General features: G+C 36.7%; 1 protein-coding gene across 1 annotated transcript in view; it reads right to left on the bottom strand.

The window, feature by feature from the left end:
- Positions 1 to 25,950, bottom strand: part of spon1a (spondin 1a) — a 58,911-nt gene that overhangs the window by 7,506 nt on the left and 25,455 nt on the right. Inside the window, exons 7-8 of the mRNA XM_084932250.1 lie at positions 8,522 to 8,586; positions 1,285 to 1,486 (exon numbers count right to left, since the gene is read on the bottom strand). Of these exons, the coding sequence (XP_084788376.1) occupies positions 1,285 to 1,486; positions 8,522 to 8,586 (267 nt within the window). The remainder of the gene's footprint in view (positions 1 to 1,284; positions 1,487 to 8,521; positions 8,587 to 25,950) is intronic.

The raw sequence follows: 25,950 nt of genomic DNA, 5'->3' as shown, positions 1-25,950 counted from the left end.
GTGTTTAACATTGCTCCAATACACACAGTTCCAAGAAGGAACTTTTTTTGTGTTATTCACATGCAGATTTACTGACATTTATTTGAGGCAGAGATCTGCAGTAATTACATTATGTTAAAATAAATGTCAAACAAAAGCCAAAAACTGTGGATTCAGACTTCCCTCAACCAGCATTAAAGAAGAACAATTGTTGAGGCTCACTGTGCTAATGCCACAATTGCCTTTTATATTTCTTAGCCTACATACTTCTTTCGGTTCTTCTAGGTCCACTTGTGAGAGGAACAAGGTGTTCCTCTCACAAGTGGTAATTTCACATATTTTAAAATCCACTGCTGAATACAATTTTGTATATTTGTACAGTAAAAAACAGAGGAAGAGAAAAGGTCAAATTAACCAATAGGCTGGCCAAAATAAACAAGAGGCTACAGTTCAGTGGGTGAACTGTATGAGCTCTAATACATCAGCCAAAAGTTTCATACATGTTTAGTCACAAAATTTGGTCAAACTGTAAGCCTAATCTCTTGGTGCTGACAGGAGATATTGAGCATGCAGCACCTGAGAGTGAGGGCTGAAGGAGGGACATTGCTCAAGGCTTTTAGAGGAGAATTGGATGGGCGATGACACTTGAATTGTTGCAGCCTGGCGGTATGATGTGAGAGAGGGAGTGATTGTGAATGTGGGCAGACAGGCAGATGAAGAGGTTGGTATAATGACAAGGTCAAAATGTGAGTGTGAAGGGAAGTCTCAGCTGGTGATGAGAGCGAGGAAGGTTATCCAGGGGCTAAAAGGCAGAGCGAACAACAGCTTGCAAAAGGCTGCGATTGCCCAGGGAATGTGGGGTTGTAACCTTATTTGAGTGAGGGACACTAATGTTTTTGTTGCATCATTTTCAGAAGGTTTTATTTAAAATTAGTTAAGTCAAACCTTAACTGCTTATTGAGCATGCATTAAGACAACTTAACTAATTAAATTAATAAGCTATTATGTTAACAAGTTTTGATATTCACATACAATGTTTAGTAACATCTGAGTAGTAAATTGTACAATCTTACATTTTAACAAACATAGAAACATTGGTATAAGTGCTTTCCTCACCATATATTAGATTAATGCTAGTTCCTCATGTTTCACTTTAGGAACCCGCTGATGTCACAACAAATTTAAAAACATTTTACATAGCACAAGCACGCTTAGAGCAAAAACAGAAAAAAACACTTTACTGTGCCATTGTTTGAGGGTAAATTAATAACATATTACATTTAATTTGATAAAATTTGTACCCACCTCATATGACACCCCACTATCAGTGCCTGCATCCCAGGGGATTAGGTCCTGGACCACCTTTTGCACCCAACCACACTCCTTTGTACACAAGTCCTCAGCAGACAGACCTACATTCCAGTCTGGACTGGGCCCCAACATCGTCAGGAAGGACATGAGGTGACGTGTCCGGTCTACTGAAAATTCTGCTGAGGGGGCAGCCCGCCTGAGGAAGAGCATGAGTATGAGTTCTGAGTGCATCAAACCACTTTGTGAGTAAGGGAGACCCCAACTGACAAGTGGGAATCTCCAAAGGCTGTGGCACACAATGGATGTCTCCTTCATAACACCTTAGGGTAAGCTGCACCTGTTCTGGACAAAACGTAATCCAGTAATGCATTTGCTGTATCCTCATGTGTTTGTAGGGCCATGCATTTTCAATTTTGCCCTCAAGTGTCCCAGAAATGAATGAAAAAGTTTGCAGGTTACTGAGATTTCTGAGGTTGTGGAATGTTTAATCAGTCCATCAATCACAAAAGAGATATCCAGAGTTAGCTGAACCGAATCAGGTGTCTTTAATGTTGTGTGCACATTCAAGCTGTGATGTGAAAATAAATATTTTGTACTTCTGGTTCCTGGCACATTGGATTTTGCCATGCAACTTGGTCCAAGATTATTATATTTTCACAAAGGTTAATATAAATTGAAGCAGAAATAAGAAAAACAACACTCTCAATATTATGCTCAGCTAGAAGGAAAGCTTATCTAATATTGGAATATTGTGGAATTTTACAGGCAGCATATAAGAAGATAAATATACAGCTTAAAAGTCATAGTAACTGATAAAAATTTCTTTGACATTTTTTATAGATTCAGATTGTCAGACCACATCTATCTCCACACTACATTTGCTCTGTTCTAACACTGGAGACTCACACACTTGCACCATCTTACTTGACCAATGATTGACAGCTAAACTAATTGCAAGAATTTTTCCAGATAACAGAAGAATAATTAGGAGCGAGAAGCTTCTTCTAAGAGATACAATTAGCCAGTGATTCCTCTTCACCTGTCATCATGGCTACATAAATCTATGACTTCAGCCAACTCTGTCCTGCACTTGCACATTCTGCTAATGATGCCTCTGAGGAGCTGAAATAACTGTTATCCCCTGAGAACACACAACTTGACTCAACTCCCCCGGGTCTCTGTTCAGAGAGTACTGCAAGTCTCCGCTTTATCTCAGAGTGCCACCTGGGTTCCACAAAAAAGTCAGGTGTAATTGACAGAAAAGAAGAGACAGAACACGGCTGGTTGCAAATAAGGCAGGGGATTAATCACCCTAGATAACCCCAGTGAAATGTTTTACTAATTCCAAAATGTTTTGGTTTATAAATATGCGCAGGCGTGTTTTTGGAGAAGAGAGTTGATATAAATTTTAGTAGGTGTCAAAATGTTGCTACATGGATATATTCAGTCATTCCCTTGAATATGACAGTTTCAAAAATGACTTGTGTGGGCGGTTAATCGGTGCGTTCGTTATGCTTGGTAAAGGAGACATAAACTACTTACTTAAGGTAAAGGAAATGTTTCCTGCATGCAAATGAAACAAATGAAAAACAAAGTTTTTTCTTGACAAAGTTACTTTTGATCGATTTCCACTGCTTCTTATTGCATTGCTAGCAATTGTTTTATATTCTATTATACGACGTAAAGCTATTGTTTCATATCACGTGCACATTTTGTGCACACAACATAAAATGGGCTGATGCTCTCACACTGCTTCCATAATGTTTAGGCTCAAACTCTAAAGAGGCCAATCCATTACCGATGATTTTTTTTTTTTTTTTTATCCATGGTGAATTAAAATTTGATCATATTTTTCTGGGTTTATAAAATTTTGACAAGATCCCCAACACCACTGGCTGAAATGCAGCCTAAAACAATGACAGAGCCTCACCTGTGTTTTACAGATTGCTGTACTGTTGTACTTCTTTCCTGACCCCCTCAGTACATATTGATGAAAGGAAATTTTAGAATTTTTATCACTTCACGAGACTTGTTGCTACTGATTTTCAGTTTTTTCTCTCCGTTTCCCTTCCTTACGAATGATTTCTTAACAGTCACTATTTCAATGTGATCATTTATAGTTCAGCTGAAGGGTGAGCTCCATCTCTCAGGTCTTGTTGGGTTTTTTCCTGTTTTCTTAGGGACATGACTTTCAGATGCTGTTTTGTTGCAAATTGTTTTTTATGTTATTATTATTTTATTTTATGCCTCCCACTTTTTTTTTTCATCCTCCACTTGTTTGGTTTCCTAATTTTTTTAAGGACACACTGTACACCATACTGAGATATGCCAAGGTTTCTGGCTATAAGCTCTTTGGTATAATACTATTTTATGCCTGTCAAATTGTTTTATCACTGGCATTTATTGTCGATCCAACTCAAGAAATGGGAACAAATGATGTGTTTTTGTGACAGGCTGCTCGGAATAAAGTGCCTAAAGTGCCAATTTAAAATGGGCTCTTTGACAGCTTGTCTGTTGTGAGACACAACACTGGTTCATCGCTTGAGTTATGTCCCCTTTCGTATGCATGACCTAAAAATCCTTTTAAAATGGGCAGGTAATGGAATGAATATGAGCGAAAAAGCAGCCAGTGTCCAAAGTAAAATTCTGAAAGACCTTCAGAAAGCCTGGAAAACTATTGCTCAAGAGCACTTTAAAAATTAGAAGCAAGTCATTGCACAGGACTGTATAATAAAGTACTTAAAGCTTTTAGCTGCTATTCACATAAAACTCACAGAATAACACCATAGTCCTGGTTAGCGGGAGTGGGGAGGCAATAAGAAGCCAGTGTAAGTGTCATGGAGCTGTCAAGCTGCCATTTATTTATTTATCTTTTACAGACCAAAGATAGAAACAGTGAAACTAATAAAAAGATGTTTAGTTAGAAACTGAAAGCGCAACATTGTAGTGAAAAATGTGATTTAGGAGTGACTCATCAGAATCTGTGTGAAGCCTTCAGGAATATCTATTATGTTAACGCCCACAACAAAATCTACTGGAAAACTGGTGTTGAAATGTTTTACTGACATCTATTTGGGACTGAAAATGTGTGTGTTTCAGTTGTGTTTATAAGCAAACGCTGTCAATGAAGTTATGTTTGAGAAGTGGTCTTTAGTAGTTTGTGAAAATAAAGTTGTAACCTTCTTCTAACCTTTAGAAAAGGCTCAAACTGAGATTGTAAGAAGCAACACTTTGTGCACTAAAACTGATTTATTGCATTTTAGAAGAAAAATGATCTGTTTGTTTTAGCGCATCTTAACACAAAACCTCTATCCATACTGATGCTGGTGTTACAGTAGGCTTTGCAATATTTAGGAAAATAAGAGTTTTCTTCTACAGTGGAAAACAATATTGACATGATAGTTCTTTTAATTACATGTTACATTTCTTATTACTGAAATCAACAGCGCTATTTCTGTAATATTTTATAGAGAGACAGTAACTAAGACTGCCTCAGACGCTCACAGTCAGGAAGCTGAGATAGATCATGACATTTACCTGGACTATTTCAGGATCAGTGACTTTTAATACAATCGCCAGCGTTATTTGTACTAGGTGAGAGTTCAGGTTTAAAATATTGCCTTTTAAACAAGAAAAGTACCAGTCTGTACTGACTGCAAAATGATATGACAGTGGAAGGACTATGGAGATAAGAATGAGAAACCTAAGAAACATAATTTTTCAGATGTTTGTAAACAGAGCGTTGACTCGAAGAAACACCTGCAGCATACTGAGGCACAGAGCTTCTTCTTCACTTTGAGCACTGCGTAGTTTGTTGGTTTATTTATTTATTTACTCTGTCAAGAGTTGAAAATTTTGAACTTTGGGTAAAAAACAGTGCTTCTTGTGGTTGTCATGTTTCATCCAAAATGTCCAATCAAAGTGAAGAGGTGTTGAGAAACACTACATCAACACCTCATCAACCAAACCACACTACATCAACCAAATGTTGCATCTCATTTGTGCATCCCAATGGAGATTTGTGCATCCCAATGGAGATGGGATGCACAAATATTGGTCTCTGAGTATTCATGTCTGTACTACAACAATATTGCTATCAAAGTAATGCAACACATTACTTCCAAATATTGCAGACAAAGCATCTCAGTCAAAAAAATCCTGCACCTCCTTTCAAATACTCTTAGCTGGGTATTTTCAGAAGAGGATCTGGCGTATCCAGCTGGCAAAATAGCTTTGTTAGACATGGCAACTTTGGGGAATACTCAGAGAACTCAACTTTCATCATGCTAGCTAGTCAAAAGAGCAAACTGAACATCTGGGGAAGCGATTCTTAGACAATCTGTCTAGCATTTCTTAGACAGATTGAAAAGAGGTGTTTCAGTAATGCTCAGTTTAAGACAATTTGTTTTTTAGCATTAAAGCACATAAATCTATTTTGGCAGGAATCTATAATAAAAGCATATTAGTTTGTGTTTAGTCTAGGGGTTGTACTTAGACTTTGCACAGAAAAGTCATTCATACACCTAAAGAAGCACAAACATTGAGACACACCACCTTAGACATTTGCTCTGGTTTGCTGGTACCTTTAACACACAAAGGTACCAGCAAACCTTATGTTTTGCTGCCTTAAATATCCATACACTGTATGTAATTTCATATGCGAACCTAATAAGACTCTTTTAAACACTACATGGTGCATTTTCTAATTTCATGACTGAAATGTGTACTTAACTCTTTTGACGCACCGTGACCATGGTGAGGGCAATTCTTTGTAATTATTTACATAAAATGTCCTTTCCTTTTTCCTCCTCCAACCAACATAATTGATCCAATGCACTTTCACATGTGCTGTTCATAATCACTGTGTGAAACAGTTAATTGGTTGCATATACAGAGCAGGGTAGGCTAATTAGCCCTTGTGGATATCATTGCTTCTATTCCTGGCTGTGTTCTTCCATTCAGATATTAATCTCATTGCCCTTATTCTAGCTCTGTGGTTGAAGAAACAACACACACACAACAACACACAGGACATTTTTCTATACTAACGGATTAAAACAGGTTCTTGTTGTTGACATGAATGAGAAAGTAAATGACTCATATGAATATAGGGGTAAATAAATGTGCAAACAGTAAGTTAGTGTCGCTGGTGGTTTTCCCTGATCAGCGAGCTCTGATGATCTACTTTAAAATGATAACTTCATCTTAAAAACTTCACACAATGATTTAGTCATGCAAAATCTTTCAAAAACTCACTGTATCATTCAAGCCAGATGATAAAGCAAAAGCAGTTGTAACCCCTGATAATAATATAGACTCTTTTTCTTGCCTCCCATCTTTTTACTTCAAGCTAATCCCATTTCTTTATGTCTTAATGCAGTTAAAAATATTTGTAAGATTTAAAAAAAAAACAAAATATAAACGTGACTTTTTACTTTAAAGTTCAAATATAGACTCAATTTGCACATTCCCCAATGTCTTACAAAACAGCTCCACTGCCTCCAGTGCACTACCAATTAGTGTTAGTGAACTTGGGTGAAAAACTGAGTCATTTTTTCACAGTACTGAACAAACTCTACTGATAAGGCTTCTTGCTTGAAATGGCTCAACAAATCCCTGAAATATTGGTAGGAAATCAGAACTGCACTGCAATCAATAATGCATTTAAAGAACCTAAGATGATTAAGATTTTGAAATTTCATCAATTAGAGATAGTGAGTATGTGTGTTTGTTCCTTAACCTCAGGACCACGCCTGGGAGGTTGAGAGTTCTGTGCAATATGTTAGCTGTTTCTAAGACTGCACTCTTCTGGACAGAGACCTCTGATGTTGTATCTAGAAGCTGCTGGACCTACTCTTTCAGCTTGGGGGTTGTAGCGCATAACGCTCCTATTACCACTGGGACCACTTTGGACTTCACCATTCCACATCTGTTCAAGTTATCCCTTCAGCCTTCGGTACTTCTCCGTTTTTTTCTGTGCTCTTTCTTTCTGATGTTGCTGTCCCAGGGGATTGCCACATCAATCACAACTGTGGTCTTCTGCTCCTTGTCAACCATCTGAATGTCTGATTTGTTGGCCAGCAGCTGCTTGACTGTCTGGACCTTGAAGTCCCACAGGACCTTAGCTCTGGGGTTCTTAACCACCTTTGGCAGTATCTCCCATCAGGAGCTGGGAACTTCCATGTGGCATGAATGTTCCTCTATGATATCCCAGTAACTTGGTTGTGCCTCTCACTGTATAGTGTCCCATATTGAATTTTTTATATTACAGCTATGTGCTCGAGAGTCTCTGGGGCATGTTTGCACAGCCTGCAACTTGGGTCCAGCCTGGTTGTTGCCTTACAAGAAAGTCTTTCTCCTTGGAAGCAAAATATGAAGAAATGAGGCTCAAGACTACGATAAAGCACTCTGCCAGCCAGTCCTTTTTCAGTAATGACCGTCTGTAGCTCCTTGCGGAGGGTGTTGATGACTGTGTGTACTAGAATAGACTGATTAGACCATATTCATAATGTTTGAAAAATAATTCACTGTAACTTAAAATTAAAAATTTTAATAATCTGAAATACTGCATTTCTATTTTTCATGACCTATAAGCCATAATCATCAAAACTTTTTTTTTTTTTTTTGAGATATACTAGTATATATCTAAGATATATTGATTTCAAACAAAAGTCATCGAATTCCAGAAGTGATCCTAGTCAACTTAGATTAAACTTGTTCCTGTGTAGCAGCTCTGACACATTATAGCCCCATATCACATTATCACATTGCCAGGATTGGGTTTGATAAATGTATGATTTATTTGTTTTTGGTCTGTCATTGATACACTGCAGATCCAAGATACAAATAAGTACCGCAAGCCTCGACAGTTTATTTTTGCTCAGAAGCCTTTATGCATCTTTACACATCTAAGTCCTAAACAGTATTAAAAAGCAAGTTTAACTATTTGTATTATTCATTTTATACAATCAATTAGGGTTTTCAGGCAATTTATGAATTTTGTCTATCGATTTATAAGTGAAAAATGTTTTGAGTTTTATGTATTATTGTCTAAAAGAGTTTTATTTCACAACCTCAGGAATATTTGAATGCATGACATGATAATTACCTAATTTATTTATTTATATTATGATAACTGAAACGTCCTGGTATGAAGCATAAAATAATGTCCTGTTACATTTCTTATAAAACCACCAATGGGCATCATCATAATTAAAGACATATCACTTACACGTTAAGTGGCTGCCAGGCTGGCCACTGTGCTTTCATTTTGATGACTGTCAGGACTTCATCACCCTACAGGAGAAAGATAAATGCACACAGATTTAGTGTTAGTCTGCTGAAATTATCTAACCTCTCACTTCAAAAAGACCAGTGAAAGACTTTCCACACTCTATGACTTGGATACATGTGATATGTGTGGTTAAATAGCTGAAAGCAACTTATCCATAGATGGAATCTATCCTATATAAAACTATATAAATGTATTAAAATTATTAGTAATTGAATTTTATGGAAATTGTAAAAGCATCCTATTTGATAAGACAGTTTGTAGAGCTTTTAATCTGGCAGTTACAAGAACTGCTATTGGCTCTGTTCCAGTTGGAACTCTCCACTCTCAATGACAACAACAAGAAATTACACATAAATGCATTTTGTTGTCATCTCTTTGTGTTCGGTTTTCTTCTAAAATATATTCTCTATGTCATAAATACTGTATCCAATCTTAATTCCATCTGTGATGCTGTATCATATTAAGAAGGTTTATAACCTTTGCGTAAAGTCCTCAGTCAGTCAGTTTTAAAACATAAGTTAACGCTACACTTGCAAATTTAAAGCGAAGTGTCAATATGAATATGAAGTCGAGTTATCACTTTTGAATTCGTAGGTTAGTTCACATATTGAAAAAGGTTTTGGTTTGTATTTATGCAAAAGGAAACATTTTTATTTTCTCAGGTGTTTTTGTATTTAAAAAAAATGTCAGATAATAATGCAGCATCTCACATTACTACAACTTTGGTGTATTTGTTTTTATCTCGACCTGCAAAGGTGACTGAGGAGAAATGTTTTGGCCATCTAACTTTCCTGGAAGTAGGTTAGAACAAGAGTTTACCAGTTTGTAAACTAATGAGAAAAGAGCTAGCAAATATTGCTCTAAGACCAATTGAAAAGCCAATAAGCAATATTCAAGACTACCACAGTAACAAGGATCACAACTGCACAAGGCAAAAATGAACCCTTTTCTGACATTCTAGCCTTTTTGGAAGCTGGAAGGATACATTTCAGCTTCTTTACCTGCAAACCCAGAAACAATAGAACCATATATTTTTAAAATAACTACACTTGAATAGTCACATGTACTCAGAGGGCATGATTCTTGGGAAAAGTTCCTTTGAACCACCTTAGTCAACTTAGCCTTCCACTTATTTGTTTGTAATTGAGCCATATACTGCACTGAAGTTTTTTTTTTTTCATATCATAGTGTTAATGAAATGTCACAGTGGAGAGCTGCATGTAAAAGGTAACATGCCGCACCTTTTCTAATATGAGCAACTTTTTTTCTTTTATTGTGAAAGGACCTTCTTTAAAAGAGAATGACATGATATGATTAGATGTAATTGATGCCAAAATCTAAACCATTAGACTTTAAATGGGCACAATGTGTGCCTGTGGTCGGGAAAATATAAGAGCACTTGAAAATAAACTAGTAAATATAAAGTATCAGAGTTAATAAATTTCTGCAAAGAGTTAAAAAAAAAGGACAGAGTAGAATCTCAGTGGTATTCCCCCGGCCGCATCTTAGAGAGTGGCCGTCTGTTGAAAGTCTTTTCAGGAGCAGTAAAGAGGATGTCATCTAATATTTCCCATCATTACTCAGTAATTGCCAGATACCCATCACTTAGTAGCTCTCTAGACATTTTAATGGAATGGATAAGTGTCATAATTAATAGGAGACATGTCAGTATCTTGTGCGCAAGCTATGAAGCAGCCTCAGGCACATCTGCCCCTGCCCTCGGTACTATTAATTTTTAATTTACCTATAATTGACATCACCGCTGACCTTATCTTCTAGTGAATTTTATTTTATGCTAAAATGTTCCAGTTTTCTCACTCAGAAGTTACACAACATGGTGCAGGGTTGCAGTTGTTAATACACACATAGACAAACACAGACAGTTTCTTACAGTTTCTAAGTTGGCAATAAGTGAAAGTTCACAATATCCACAATATACAGTTTCTTTGCAACAGTTAAAAAAATACATGAATAATGTTTGAGTTTTAATATTAGTCACATGAAAAATATGTAAAGCAAGAGCATCACACAAGCAAATAGTCTAAAGCACCTAAAGCACAACTCCTAGCAAAACAACCTTAGACCCTTATTGACTATGTTTGACATTGATATGAATTGCTCTTTTTGTAAAAAGAAAAAAAAAGGAAAAACAATGTTTTTATTCCCGTTCAAGAAGAAAGGAACCATCTGTCAATGCAAAATCCGAAAGGAAAGAAAAAAAAGAAAGGTAAAGGAGAACTGCTAACATCTGAGCCAAGCTACTGTAGCTTAAAGAACTGTTTGACTACCAAAGAGGTTTATGTGTCTATGTTTTACTCTAAAAAAGGAAATAAAAATGTTTTATTTTGTAATTGCAAAATTATTACTTCTGAATTACAGAGAGATCATCCATCTTCTGTTGTGTCTATCCAAGGGACAAATATTTTAATGTATTAGAAGCACCCATGAAAACAAACACTCCATACAACTTTGTTGCTAGCTTTATTGAGCAGAACAGAGAACACACATTTATTGGCCTAATGAAAAAAATCTGCAACAGATCATTATCTTGGCACAAAATTCCAAGAGTCTGAATTAATTTTTTAATTAACATGTATAATGTTGCACAGATATTTTTTTTCTATGTTTTCTTATCGAGTGCATCTACCATAGATTGTCGTGCTGCTATAAGAAAATCTTTATCGCCTAAGCAACTGGTTACTGCAGCATCACTTTATGGCAGTGCCTCGAAAGACATAGAATATCATGCCATCATGTTTCTGCTTCCCAGATGGCTCTTCATAGAATTTATTAAGAGATGCTTTGATTTCATTACTGTCATCTTTTTTTCTGTTACTTTGTTTGTTTCTTTATAATATATAAATATAAGTTGTTTTAATGTTTTATGTTGCAGTTTTCCTGCTTAGAATACTGAATGTTATTGGTCAGCCTACACCACTAATTAAAGGGTTCTCACTGGAAGAATTATTTCAAATTTTTTGCTTTTCCTCATGTGTATGTCAGAGGCAGCCATAGAGGGATAGAATTTCAAAGATTCGGTGTAAGTAGACCTCCTACTGCCTAAATTGACTATAAATCCAGTAATGACAGGGAAGTCTAAAGCTGAGCCCTATTACCAATGTAACTTGTCCCTTGCTTCCCCTGCAAACACATACAGTAGTTAGCTTTTCAGAGAACCTGTCATTTCCCTCAACTAATTAAATACTGAGCAAAAGCAAACCTATAAATCTTTTGCATTTCACAGGGTGGCAGCTGAGGAACAACTTCTCAGGAAGTCATTAGAATGGACTCAGAAAGTGTCTTTTCAATTTATATGCTTTAGTACTGAAAAAAAAGCAGTTACTAATAAATCCACAGCTCTTTCCTGCTCTCACATGTCACATGTCACATGTCCAATTCGAGTGTTTCCTCAAGTTATAAAAATGTCTATCCTGACAAACATGCAGAATTTCATTTTTCATCAATCTTTGCTATTGAGTAAGTAAAATGTATTTATACAGCACCTTTCACAGATAAAAATCACAAAGTGCTTCACAATGAAACCAGAAATAAAAAAAAACATAATGTAACACAATAAAACGACAACCTAAAACAACAAATTAATTAAAGGCTTGTTTGTATAGAAATGTCTTCAGCTGTTCATTTAGGAAATATGATTTTTTTTCTTATTAGAATCAGAATCACTGAAATCTATTTAAATTAACCCCATTACACTAACACATCATGTCATACAATATAGTATTCCATTAATGACTCATCATGTTGTGATAGCAGTCAGATGCTTCTGTCCAACAGGACAAACAAATCCAAGTACAAAGTGACATTAAAAATTAAAATATTCTATACAATAACCAAACATTTCAATATGAAACAAGGGCACATTTGTCAATGTAGAGCTAGTAATTACTGTCAGTAACCATTTAATTAATTTTATCTTTAGTTCTTTTTATTAAATTAAATATTAATTTAATAAATATTGATTATATCATATATAATTAATACAAATAATTACCTAATCATGTGACTTTGTCAAATGGGATTTGGAAATATGAAAAAGGAAAAAGAAGTGTTTTATATTTCTTATATAAATGTAAACATTTCTTTCATGGTCTTAAGCATTTGAAAATAGTTCAGATAATGCTTTTTGGCTCATGTTTATCAAGTCTAGAGTGTCTTTTTTTCTAATTATGTTACGGTTACGCATGCTCACAGGAGTGTAGCAGATTGACTTATTACTGCTGATGATCAGACTCCTCTGATATAAAAACAGTTTTTTTCTGACAGAAAAGTGACAGAATGTGAGAGTAGGCTTGAAAATGTAATATTTTGGTTTTTTGTTTATTGTTTCACAACCTACTAACAAAAATTCAGTCAAATTAAAAACACAACTGTATTCAAAATCTCATGAATTATTCCTCGATTAAACCCGGATGGAGGTCATACTTGAGGTGAACGTGTAGTCTTTTGGTCAAAAACATTGTAATTATTTCGGGAAATCAAAAATGTGCAATGGCAAGGACATGCATGAATAAATAATAAATCTTTCATTTGCATTGGATTTTTCTCTTGACCCTGTTAAAAAGAATCATCACTGGAATGGATCCCATTGACAGAGTCGTCGAAAGCCACTGGGTCAAGCCTTTCCTGCTGGGATAGAACTGACCTGTCGCACTCCCTCACACTGAGGAGATCAGCCATGAAATTGGCTCACAGCGAGCTGAAGGTATAGTCTTTAAGTGCTGCTTCAGCGGGGTAATATCCAAGTTGTGCATGGTTCCCTATTGGACAAAAGGGCAACCATCAGATCTTTTCCTTTAACTTCATTACCAAGACAACTGTGCAGGGTGGCTTTTCTTCAGCTGTTCTTCAGGTTAGGCAATGTTTTTATTCACAAAGATGAATTTACTAGTTGTGTACAATCTTTGATTCTCTGATCTGACTCTCAGTAATTTTCTCCTGTAAAAATTTTCACCTTTAAGGTCACACTGCTCCTTCTCCAACAGTCACACAAGGCAGCAGACACAGGGCAGTTCTTCACATGGTTTTATATGGGTAATACAAATTATTAAGTGCCTTACAAATTGGCACCATACACAAATTTGAGTGGCCTAATTTTAAACCTTAAATATGGTTTATTGCCCCCCAAAAAGCAATAAAAGTTCTAATTAAGAATAAGAGCTCATAAAGAAGTATGTCATTCAGGCACCATGAACATGAAAACATGGAGGGTTTCAGATGAAGATGCTAAAAGAGTCATTATGGTGAGTCGGGAAAAGAGAAAGCATCTGCTAACACACAATCAACACCAATAGATTATTTATAGTATTGTCATATTTGTTTTGTTTACTAATATAATTAACAGATATTACTGTTTAATATTTCAAATATATAACATTGACACACAGAGAAAGGAAGAGAAGGAGAAAGACACTCAAACAGACCTGCAGCTGCTGCATACACGCTAGCATAAACATGTTATTTTAAATATTGTTTGCATTCAAATACTGTAATACTGTAAAAAAAAAAAAAAAAAAAACTCTGAAGAGTCATTTTCATAACAGAGTAGTATTTGTATCCATTAGAGAAGACACATCATGCAGTGCAGATGACATACTCTCTCATCTTGGAGGGAAAAGATTCATATTGCATGAATAATTTCCATCCAGTCCTGACAAGCGCAGTGAACATTCATTTGTGCTGCTTGATTTAGCATTTGTAATTCCCTGTTAGGCAAGAAACGGCATTTAAACTGGCATCATTGCAAATAAGAAATGGTTAGCAACAGAGTCACAGTGTTAATATGGTTTAATATTGGCTGCATGCCCTACTGACATTTGTAATGGTTTCATATGAATGTGGCTGGAATGGCAACCATACATTTGTTTACACGCTTTAATGCAGCAAAACGAACAATCGTAAACCTGTCCTAAATCTGCATCGCTTTTTCAGTCATGATAGTGATGATAATGTAACTCAAACACTCAACATTTACAGAGAGTAACAAAAACACATAAAAGACTAAATCTGAGAAAAAAAGCTACGCAACTTTGGGATATTATGATGTTGTTATTGTTTGTTTTGGGGTTTTTTGTTTGTTCCTTTTTTACTGAATATACAACACAAAAATATGCTCAGGTTAATTTCAAAAGGACTTCACATTTGTTTCACATTAAGTTAACCTTCACACACAGCTGTGTTGTACACGGATGGTAAAACAGAAATAGTTATTTAATGTTAGATATATAAACGGAATGACAACTTAATATGTGGATTATGGTGAAGGGACCAAATCAGAAAGCATCTCCAACAACTGGAAACACATAAGGCAATGTACATATTTGTATTTGGTTTAGTTACGTATACAAGAATGTATTTGTCACAGTTAGAGAAAGACTGTTTACTTCATTTAGGTTAAGAAGGCTTTACAGTCATGACTACACAAATAAACACCTACTATAGGGAACATTCATTCATTCTACTAAGTTTACTACTAAGTCTACTCAGCTACCATACTAAGTTTGGATAGTTAATAGTGCGTAGTTAATTAAAGCATTTATAAATAGAATTTGAGTTGTGTTTGGGGTCTTCAAATACACTCACATAACTGATTTTTTTTTTATCTGAACACCTGATAAAGCAAGTTATTGGCAGAATTCTTTCAGTCCTCAAGTTTTCACATTTTAGGGAAATAGTCTGTAATGAAAACTTGATTTCCCTGTCACTGATGCAGATTCACATAAATTAACAGAATACTCAACTGCCAGGGATAAGGCATAAACATTGTAATACATCACATAGCTTTCATGGTGAAAGCAAATCATTGATTTGCTGATTATCTAACAGAAATACACCGTTCAACCCTGAAGCTGCCACTACCAGCTTTTAAGAGCTATCACATAATTTATTCCTACAAGTATCCACCTGCTGAAAGGTCAATAACCAGTGACAGAATAAACTATTCAGACTGTTCTTTTGTGTACACTTATTGCCTAACTGCTTTATACTACAAATCTTTTAACTGCACTGTGACATTTTTATTTGTATGCCATACATCCCATTTCTTCTGCTTATCAAAAGTCAGTGTTAGCTGCAGGCTAAGCAGAGTATTCCACATCTCCCTGCCTACAGCAATGTTCTCCATTTCCTCCCAGGGTAGCCAAAGGCATTGCCAGGCTAGCTGAGATATGTAATTCCTCCACTGCGTTCTGTATCTTTTTGGGGGGTTTCTGTCTAGCTGGAAGTAAACCTTCAAAGAAAGGTGGATTATATGGTATTGTATGATGACCAGTGCCCCTAGGACATACTGATTCACTATTTTTTTTTCATGATCTGGTCACAAAAATGAAATGAAATAGTCCATTGTGTTGGCAAAATCTGCACCAGAAACAAGACCAGAGCAATTGTTCTGTTACTTTCTCTGCATGTTTTTGTATGTCTGTACCATAAGATACAAAATTTCTTGGACAATAACACCACTTTTGTCATTTTGCCTCTGTACATATCCATAGATTTTAAATCACGCAATCAAGACGGGAACACAGTTCACCGTGCCATCGGCAATTGCAGGTTAAAGCTGTATCATGCAAACAAGTGAACACGGGAACATGATCCAGAAACAGTGAACATTTAAAGTGGACTAAGGCAATGTTTGAAACTGTTCTTTGGTCAGACAAACAAAATTTGAAATTCTTTTAGAAAACATGGCCATGTTACATGTGTAACAGGTGGATCAAAGAGGTGAGGAACACTCAGTTCAGAGATAGCCTTCACCTCTGATAGTATGGGGCTACATTAGTGCCTATTGAATTGGCAGGTTGCACATCTGTAAAAGCACTATCGGTGGTGGAAGGTATATATAGGTTTTAAAACACATGCTCTCACCTTCCATATTTCAGGGAGACTATGCTCAACCTTATACTTCCTCTGTTTCAACAGCAAGACTGTCTGGGTGCTGAACTGCCTGTTATTGAGACCTTTGACCAGCTGAAAACATTTGGTACATTATGAAATGAAAAATATGACAAGGACGACAGAGGACTGTTGAGCAGCTGGAATCCTGTTTGAGACAAGAATGGAACAACACTGATGCAATCAAATTCATCAAATTCTTTTTTATTTTTTTTTTAACTGTCACATTTTCTCATTTTCAGCATTTGATATTTTTTTATATGCTTAATTATGAATAAAACATGGTTTTATGAGATCTGCAAATCATTTTGCTCACATTTTACACAGCATTCCTACTTTTTTGGAGTTGGTGTTGTACTAATGGCTAATGCCACTTCCTAGTGGCTATGCTAACATGAGGGAGGGAACCAATTACTCACTCAATGCAATAGCAGGAAGACAAAGCTGTAACAATAAAGCTTCTTTTCAGATCCCTCAGGAAGCTCAGCCTCAGCAGACGCTCATATAATCACCATGCTAAAAACATCATTAGTGCTAATTACCATGCAAATACCTCAGTTATTTTGTCACCTCAATATTATTACCATAAGAAAAAAACATATTTCCTGTGTGTGCAGAATTATGCAGATTAGTCATTCATATGCTTTGCCACCGCTAACCTGACCTGACATTGAAGACTGTAAATAACTATTGTGTTAACTTATAATTTGTCTACACACCTGCAATTTCAGATGTACTTCAATATACTTTCAATGAATTATTATTATTATTATTATTATACAGAACTTCCAACATTGTTTGATTATTGCATAATGCTGTTGGTAATAAGATGTGGGTCAGAAGGATTATTCTTAATGAAGAGATGCCAGAATATCCCTTCTGTATTTAAAATGGTCAAACTATTCCCTAGGACAGTACAATTATGTAGAATTAAGAGCTGTTTTCTGCCTCTGAGCCAAACCCCCACTTGGTCTAAAGCAGTCTTTTCCCCGGGTGAGATACGAGCACGTCTGATGTTGTAATCAAAGTTCTGCTCAGGAATCTCTGATCTGTCTGTCCCAGCACGTACTCCAAACTATTAATAGACATAAAAAAAATTGCTTCGAAATTCCAATGGGATGCAAGCTGGCTGTTATCAGCGCATAGCGTAAAGGCTTACACAGCCTTTAGGTGTTAATTAAATCTCCACTGACATTCCCATATCCTGCCCTGCAGAATAGGCTGCAGCTCAGATATTGCATAGGTGAAGTCACTTCAGTCACACCAATCTTGCTCAAAACAGGACAGGAGAACATCCCACAGGCTATGGGGAAAATGTGGTGACAAGTGAATCATCCATGCTAAAGGCAGATGGGTTTGCAAGCACTCACTACTTCTCTAGAGAGCTATGAATTGATTTGCTGACCATGGTTGTCCTCAGTGGCAATCTCTGAGCCTTGCAGCACAGTCTGGAAGGCTATAGTGCTGCCTGGCACACTCATTCATCAAGCAACCTGAGCCATCATACAGGCAACTCCAGCAAACCCGGGCCCAGGGCTAGGGTATATTATTAGAGATGAATTGAGGTAACTGCCTTTGATGACCCAGTTTAGGGTGTCTCTGCTCTCTATGCTTTTTCTTCCATTTTACTAACTTTCATTCTTACTTTCAGAATTCGTGCTCTCTAAGGAGGTCAGTGGCCACTGTGGTTAGATGTACTGCACTGCAGAGTATGTGATGATCATAAAACTGCCAAATGTTAGTAATATTAAAACCCGATATAATCCAGCCATGCATCGGCATCCATACAAAATTAGATACCTTTAAATCATTACTGACTCTAGTATTACAAACAGCTATGAATCAGAATGCATAATTCAGTCTGGAACTCACAAGAGACATTAACTAAGCAAGGGGGACACACATGCTAAAGGCAAAACATAACTTAGCATAAATACACAGTATGCAAAACAACAAAAACTGTCAGAGCTATATCTCTGTGCTGCATATATTGTATAACAGTGCATAGCTATTTTACAACATGTGAGGCAACTGAGCTCAGCTGCAGTACACAAACAAAGAACACAACTATCTATGCGGACACCACTGTCCCCGTTAATCTTTACATGCAAGAAAGTTATTATAAGGCAGCTTTAACACACATACATGAAATTAAACATTTACCAGTTCTGCTACAAGGACCAGACAGTTTTACTGCCTCTAAAATTTTCAATGCAAGAAGAAGCTGACCCAAGCAGATAAAATTAATATCATGTGTTGTTAGTTCTCTCTAAAGGCAGTGAAGAATCATAACAGTGTTTTGTTCGTGTGACACAGACACACACACACACACGCACACACCCACGCACACACACAGAGAGTAATGAGCTTTTTAATGCATTTGAGGAAATAATGCATTATAAATGAAAGACACTGCATTAAAAGTAAATGAATAAACAATAAACCCAGGATTTAAAAAAAAAAAAAAAAAAGCTCTAGTGGTACAAAAACAGTGTTTCTAGACAATAAATCATGGCTGTCTCCTTGACTTTCATAGGAAGCAACTGTAGACTAATGATAGTGATGATGAAAGATAAAGCTATCTATTCCTCTTTTCCCTCTCACACGGTTCAATTTTTATCTCGAAACCTGGTACTAAACCATTATAAATATACTCACACAGTGTGCTCTATTATTACCGAACGCAGCTTCTATCACTGAATGTTGCAGGACAGAAGCATCCGTTGGAGGTGTAATTTGTAAACGTCCCACATTTTTAGTGGGTTTTTTTTTAAGATTTTAAAACAAATAATGCAGCTTACAGGTTCATTTGTTGCCTAAAAATGTGTGGATTTATCTCATGTGTTCTGAAAGTAGCTGATAGCAGCTGAATGGCTGCTGCCACACATCAGCTAGAATGTAACTGTGACTCTCTGTGCCTCTTCATGTTTAGACACAGTTTTTCCTTTCATTATATTTCACTAATGCCCACAGCAGCTGTTTGTTTTACCAGCAATGTAATAATGCAATAACCTTGCCAGCTAAATCTTTCTATGGATGAATTTAGTGGCGTACAATCACAACGTACTCTGCAACAGAGGCTTCATGGTAGTGTCTTAATGGTTTTCTAGGTCCTTAGCTGTCAGTCAGTATTTCTCTGTTTGATCTGTTTAACCCATGCCTGTGAAGACATACCCTTAGTCCCCAATCTGCCAAATGATATGGAGATTGAGGTGAATAGTGGGCCTCAGACCCATGGTCTCATTTTCACGGGGACAACATAACAGGTAAGAGCTATTACTGAAAACAGATTTATCGAGGCACCTCATGAATAAAAGATTACACAAATTTATAAAGATGATTTATTTATTTAGTTGGCCTTCATCTCATGACCATCTTTAAAAAAAATTAGAGATTCTATAATTCCATTCTATAATTCAAAGGTAAGTTCAGACTTTGTAATGCAAAATACTGCATGCAGGTTGTACTGTAACTTCACAATATGTTACCATGATTAACCAGCAAAAAAATATATTTTTACCAGTATTTTTTGTTTAATTTGTTACATCAAATGTTAACCATGTACAGTAAATTAGAATAGCTTCAGTTCCCAACAGATGGGAAGGAAAACTACACTGAGTAATACAGCCTTTTGCAGTTGGTAAGCATGTGTGTGAGCATGTGAAAGGCATATAGTCCCATGCATATGTCTCATTAACCATGTACACTATTCTGCTACTGAGTGCATGCTTAATTTAAACATACTTTCTCAAACCATTTCCCAATCCCTCTATGCCGCTTTGCCAATTCCTTATACTTAGTTCTAGATCTGCAAGATGTAGCAGTCTGGACACTTAACAGCAGAATACTCACACACAGGCAGTGCCACGTCAACTAGGAAATCTGAAGTTGACTTCACAAACAAACAAGCTCAAAAGCACACATGCATATAAACAGATAAACACATGAAACACAAGGGAGGTATTAATAGCTTTGATTATGTTTCTCCCTGATAAAAGGGAGAAAGCTAACCCTTAGAGACAACAAACTGAGTACTAAGTCAAAGCATCTCAATGTTTAGCATAAATTTTAATTTTAACTTCCCTAAACTGTGTCATCTCGCACTCTGAGGAACTGACAAACATTCACAGGAAAGTTCTGGCACATCCAAACAAGACACACGGGGAAAATAAGCAGTGTTTGAATGCCTTGAAACATTCACATGAGGGACTACAGCACTGCCTAGTCCTCTCTATGGGACTTGGTATTGGGATGGCTTTATCAAAGCTGCCTCTGGCCAAGATGTGTGAGATTCCAGAATAATCCACCTCTTATCCTTATGACTGTGTAGACAGCCCTGAAATGTGAGTCAGCCAGTTACACCCAATGCCAGTTAACTCAACATTAGGGCCACACACACACACACACACACACAAACACACACACACACACACACACACACACAAACACACAAATGGAGGACATATAAAAACATATCTGTATGAATATGTCTCGCTGTTATAACCTGTTAATATAAAAATGCATTTCTGTGTGCAGTCAAATGCACACAGAGAGACACATACACAAAGCACACACTGGCTTACTTTTACCCCACCAAATTTTAAAATGTGCCTGCCTCTGGCTGTACTGTTCGATTGTGGGAATCATAATAACAGTTCTGGGAGCCAAAGCCCGCATTAAGGTTTTTGAGAGCTTTGTTTTCTCAAACAGGAATATCTCTGCTGGGCTCATAAAGCTGACTTGACAGGCCAAGAAAAAAAATGCCAGCTGAAATTAAAGAATAATTCATTCCTAAAGTCGAGGTTTTTTTTATTCGTTTGTTTGTTTTTGTTCATATATATATATACATACATATATATATTCTACTACCCAGAAGACAAAATGTGAAGAAAAAGCCAAGGGGGTTGGTACTGTGGTAGAGGGTAGTGAAGTGTTAGGAATTTCTGCATGCTCTTTCACCCACTGAGGTTTGGCACCGTCCAACACGGCTTGGCAAGGCTGGATACAGAGTTAGGGTCAAGACTTCACTCTGTGGGAGGCCCCTTAAGAGCTAATTGCTATCCCGTTGTGGCAAACCTGAACTCATGCACCAGCATGCAAGCACAGACACACAAGAAGTACAAAAACGGTATACTAGAGTTTAGTACAATCATGAAAGCCACAAAACGGGAGGGGGAAAAACAAGCATGCAACTTATGTGGCAATTGTAGTGTACTAATATATCAATACAACAGTACTTAAGATAATACACAGCTATTTAGACATGTATGAAATTGTTTATCCAACCAAAAAATTGGAAGATCCTCATCTGGCAACAGTCTAGGACATGGCCTCCTTTAAGACAGTGAGTTTCCCCTTTCAGTGCTTCATTATATTATAACATGGTTGAGAAAGATTTAGCTCAGAAGCACTCGAGTGTAAAAATCTGAACCACCGTGAATTCAAACAGAATTTAAAACCCCCAGCACCTGCACAACTTGACCCCTTTTAGTAAGCCACTTGTCTTTCTGTGTCATTGACTTCATAAAATATACAAGGAGAGTGGCTACTGTATGAATCTCATAAACACATTTCCACACATGCAATCATGTCAACAGTCATTAAAACAAAGAGTGTGTGTTTTCAGCAATTGCGAAGTACACTATGTCATGGAACACACAAAAAAAATAAATAAAATTTCATTGATGCATCTATACAGGTGGTCAAATATTTTTTAAGTAATGTAAGTGTTTGCAGGTTTTTCCTTTTACACCCAGTAAAACACTAATACTCAATTACATGACTCTTTAATTACATCAGAAAACCTTCAGTATAAGAAAATAAGTAAAAAAAATAAATGCATCCACTCATGATGAAAATGTGAATACAAATTTGAACCCACTTTGAAATTTGTATGCTTTTGTAATTCTGGTTTCATGATGTGCTCCTGATGTGTATTTCACGCTCAGCCGTGCACACATTTGTCCAGATACTTTTGAGGTTTCTGTAGCTGTTCTTGTGCAAATTATTGCATTAGTGAAGTTGTTGGTTAAAGAAAACAAAATCCAGCTATATAAAACGAAAAATGAAAACAACAAAACAGCATCGATTCCTCATAAAGAAAAAACACTAATACAAATCCAAGATAACAGAACATTACTTTATTCTTCTCATCAAAGACTAGATGAAAAGTAGGAATGTCACCAGAAACAATTCTTATGATACCTTTCATTAATAAATTCTAAAAATTGTACTTCAAATCAGTGCTTGCTTTTGTTTTTTGTTTGGTTTTTATTTTCGGTCGTTCTTCTTTTTTTTGGTTTTGTTTTGCTTTGTTTCGTTTTTTTTTAACCAGTGGGGTTTGTGTTTGGTCAGTACTACCAAGACAGATAATTAAAGTATAGCAGAAACCACAGGGAATAAAGATTTCAATGCACTGAAGAGTGGTTTTGAGGTAATTCTCTGTATACAAGCAGAAACACACATACACACCTGCTCATTCAGACTGAGTCAAGGACCCAAAGGAACCTGCATATCTATTATTCTCTTCCCACGCTCCTAACTACAGGCCTCCCACTTACAGATGGCAGACCTTACTGTTCTGACAACAACTCAACTGAAGAATTATCATTTGAATTCTTGTTAGGAGCACACAAAGGGGGATCAGAAGGAGGAAAACATTAAAAACAAGCTAACATTTTTTTCCCATAATACCTGTTGTTCTCCTAGTCAGCTCTAATGCTACTTTTAGCTTCCATCACCAGGACAATTTGACAGTAATAAAATGCAAGCAGCAATCAGGGTAACAGCTTTACCAACTGAATGAATCCAGCTGAGAAATCTCCTACATTAAGGTCTGACATTCAAAATGGAATTTAGAGGGGATCTCAGTCACTTTTACAAACAAAATTAAAAAAATAACAGTGCAAAAAAAAAAGGCAATATTTTAAGGGCAACAGGTGCATCTGTTTATACAGATCTGCATTTCCTGTCATTAATCTGTAATGTCTCTTTCTGGCTCTAGCCAGAGTGGTGTTATCGCCACTCTATGACACAGCTGCAGAGCTCACGATAATAGAGAATTCCGTAAGCGTCTGTACTGTGCAATAATGAAAAACACCCCATGCTGTGAAAGGAAATAGGAGATTTCATAATCCGTCTAAGGCCTTGGCCCTGGCCGCTTGTCCTGGAGAGAGTCTCATTAAACTTCTCATTAGTGACACACTGCGCGTCTATAATGATTGAATGCATATACAAATCACCTCAAACATGAAAGGAGGGACAACAACAATGAACTCTGGCTGCATCCCGGTGCTGCCAAGTCCTCTGATAACCGCATTTGTATATGACATATGGAACAGTATGCACATTTGTTTACTGTCCGAAAGCCATTTTTTATAAAAGAAAAAAAGTGTTCGGTCCTGCTTTACATTCTGCATCTCACCTACTAAAGCTACTTTACATATGTCTTAAGACATGTGTCCTTTTATTTGACATTGGACCAAAAGACCTTTTAAACCACTGAAAAATGTAAGTTTATGGCAATTATTTCAATATATGAATCCTTAAATGAGTAATTACAGTAACCTTTGTCATTTTAGTTTAATTAGTTTAGTTGTATGGCACAGGCTACATAGATGATATGAGGCTGAAGGGTTAATTTAAAAAGTCTCTGGCAGACTTTTTAAAGACAGTTTTATATGGAACTGCTTGTTAATTATGCAAGACAAGCAGAAAGCTAGTGGAGATGGATAAAGTAAATATAGCCACCTGTGCATGTCACATTAATATATTTTATCATTCTTCTTCTAAAAAGAAAATCCAATACTAAACATTGGTGCTGTTATCAGTAGAGGTGTACTATACTGAAATTCCAATTTTAAAGATGTAGCTAATCCCAGAGGATATGAGATGTCAAATATTTTTCGCCACCTATCTGAGGAGCAGGAGCAGCAAGACACATTGTAGAGCCAACCCTTGTTGTAGGTCTGAAAGGGTGGCAAAGTTGAATATAAAATAAAGTCATCATAGTCTGAACTGACAAAGGCAAGATGAAAAAGACTGTCTGTAGAAATGTTTTTTGGGGGGTTTTCTGTGTGTGTGTGTGTGTGTGTGTGTGTGTGTGTGTGTGTGTGTGTGTGTGTGTGTGTGTGTGTGTGTGTGTGTGTGTGTGTGTGTGTGTGTGTGTGTGTGTGTGTTCGCGTGGTCTGCATAACTGCTTGGCTCTGCAAATGAAACTTTGTATGAACACTCAGATCAGTGCATCCCTTGGCTGGAGTGAAGCCTGACTATGAATATCAATTTTGCATTCATCGCTAGCTGCTCCCCCTTGACGCCTCACCTGACACAAAAGCGAATCAGCTTTCTGTTTGCGTCAGCGTTTACCAAGCCGCATTACACTGCTCAAAAGAGGGAGTCTCCTTCACCGAGCCTCCGTACTTAAAAGGCATCGACTGACTTTCTGTGTTTTATTATTTGTAGAAAACTGGATACGGTGGACATGTGAGGTGATTGCACAAAACATGTTTTTTAGTTTCTGTTCATCAGACTAAACCCGTTTTCAACAAACGGGGATAACGCATGAGCCTCGTGAGGGAAAATGACCTATTTACAGAACCATCATACCTAATGTCTACCTACACAATTCTGTAAATGATGCTAATTAAGCCATGTACAGATGACTGAAAAAGGTTGATTATTCACTACTTTTCCATCATGTCGGGCAATGAATAACAGCATGCATCTCACTAGTATGAGACCAATCAGGTTTATACTGATTGCCAGTGTAACCATCATCCTGCAATCATGTGCCAATTCCACTTTAATACTGAGCCATTATGCAGCTGTTAGGCAACATAATTGTAAACAAGGGGTAGCTCTCAATACCTTCTTGAGATAAAGTAAACTGCACAAGCCAAGCCACACTCGGTGATGATATGATTGTTATTGGTGAGAAAAAGTACCTCATTTACTACAGTACAATCATTCACTGCAGTCCTGGGTGCTCACAAAAACAACCAAGCAAGACACCATCAAGAACAACTAGACTTTGCAATATTCCCAGTGTTTGTTATCTTAACTTCACTGTCTGCAAAATCTCTCAAAACTGTGTCCCAAAAATGTAGCTTGCTGAATAAAATACAAAAAACTTCTCGGCTGCGAGTGGGAAACCCATCGTCAGACAGCCAAACTGCTAAGGGAGGGTTGACCAGGCAAGGCACCAGAGAAAGTCTCCCCCTTTAGTGATGTTGGCAACTGTTCCATGTATAGCCATTGGCAATAATGCAGCGTGGATTGTGATTTATCACTGGATTCTTCTAAGTCTGTTGGAGGGGGGCTTTTTTGCTTTGTTTTGTTTTTTTAAATCAGAAGTTTAATCATTTACATTTGCAAATGTTAATCTTTAAGTTTCAAAACCTAAAGAAACATTACAAAGCAAAAAAAAAAAATTTAAATGTTGTTCGCCAGGTTTTTGCGTG

This window comes from Perissodus microlepis, chromosome 1, assembly GCF_051167445.1.
Source record: "Perissodus microlepis isolate ML-2025 ecotype Zambia chromosome 1, ASM5116744v1, whole genome shotgun sequence".
Classification (NCBI taxonomy): Eukaryota; Metazoa; Chordata; class Actinopteri; order Cichliformes; family Cichlidae; genus Perissodus; species Perissodus microlepis.
The sequence above is the reverse complement of the archived record's forward strand: the minus strand, read 5'-3'. Positions and strand labels throughout refer to the sequence as shown.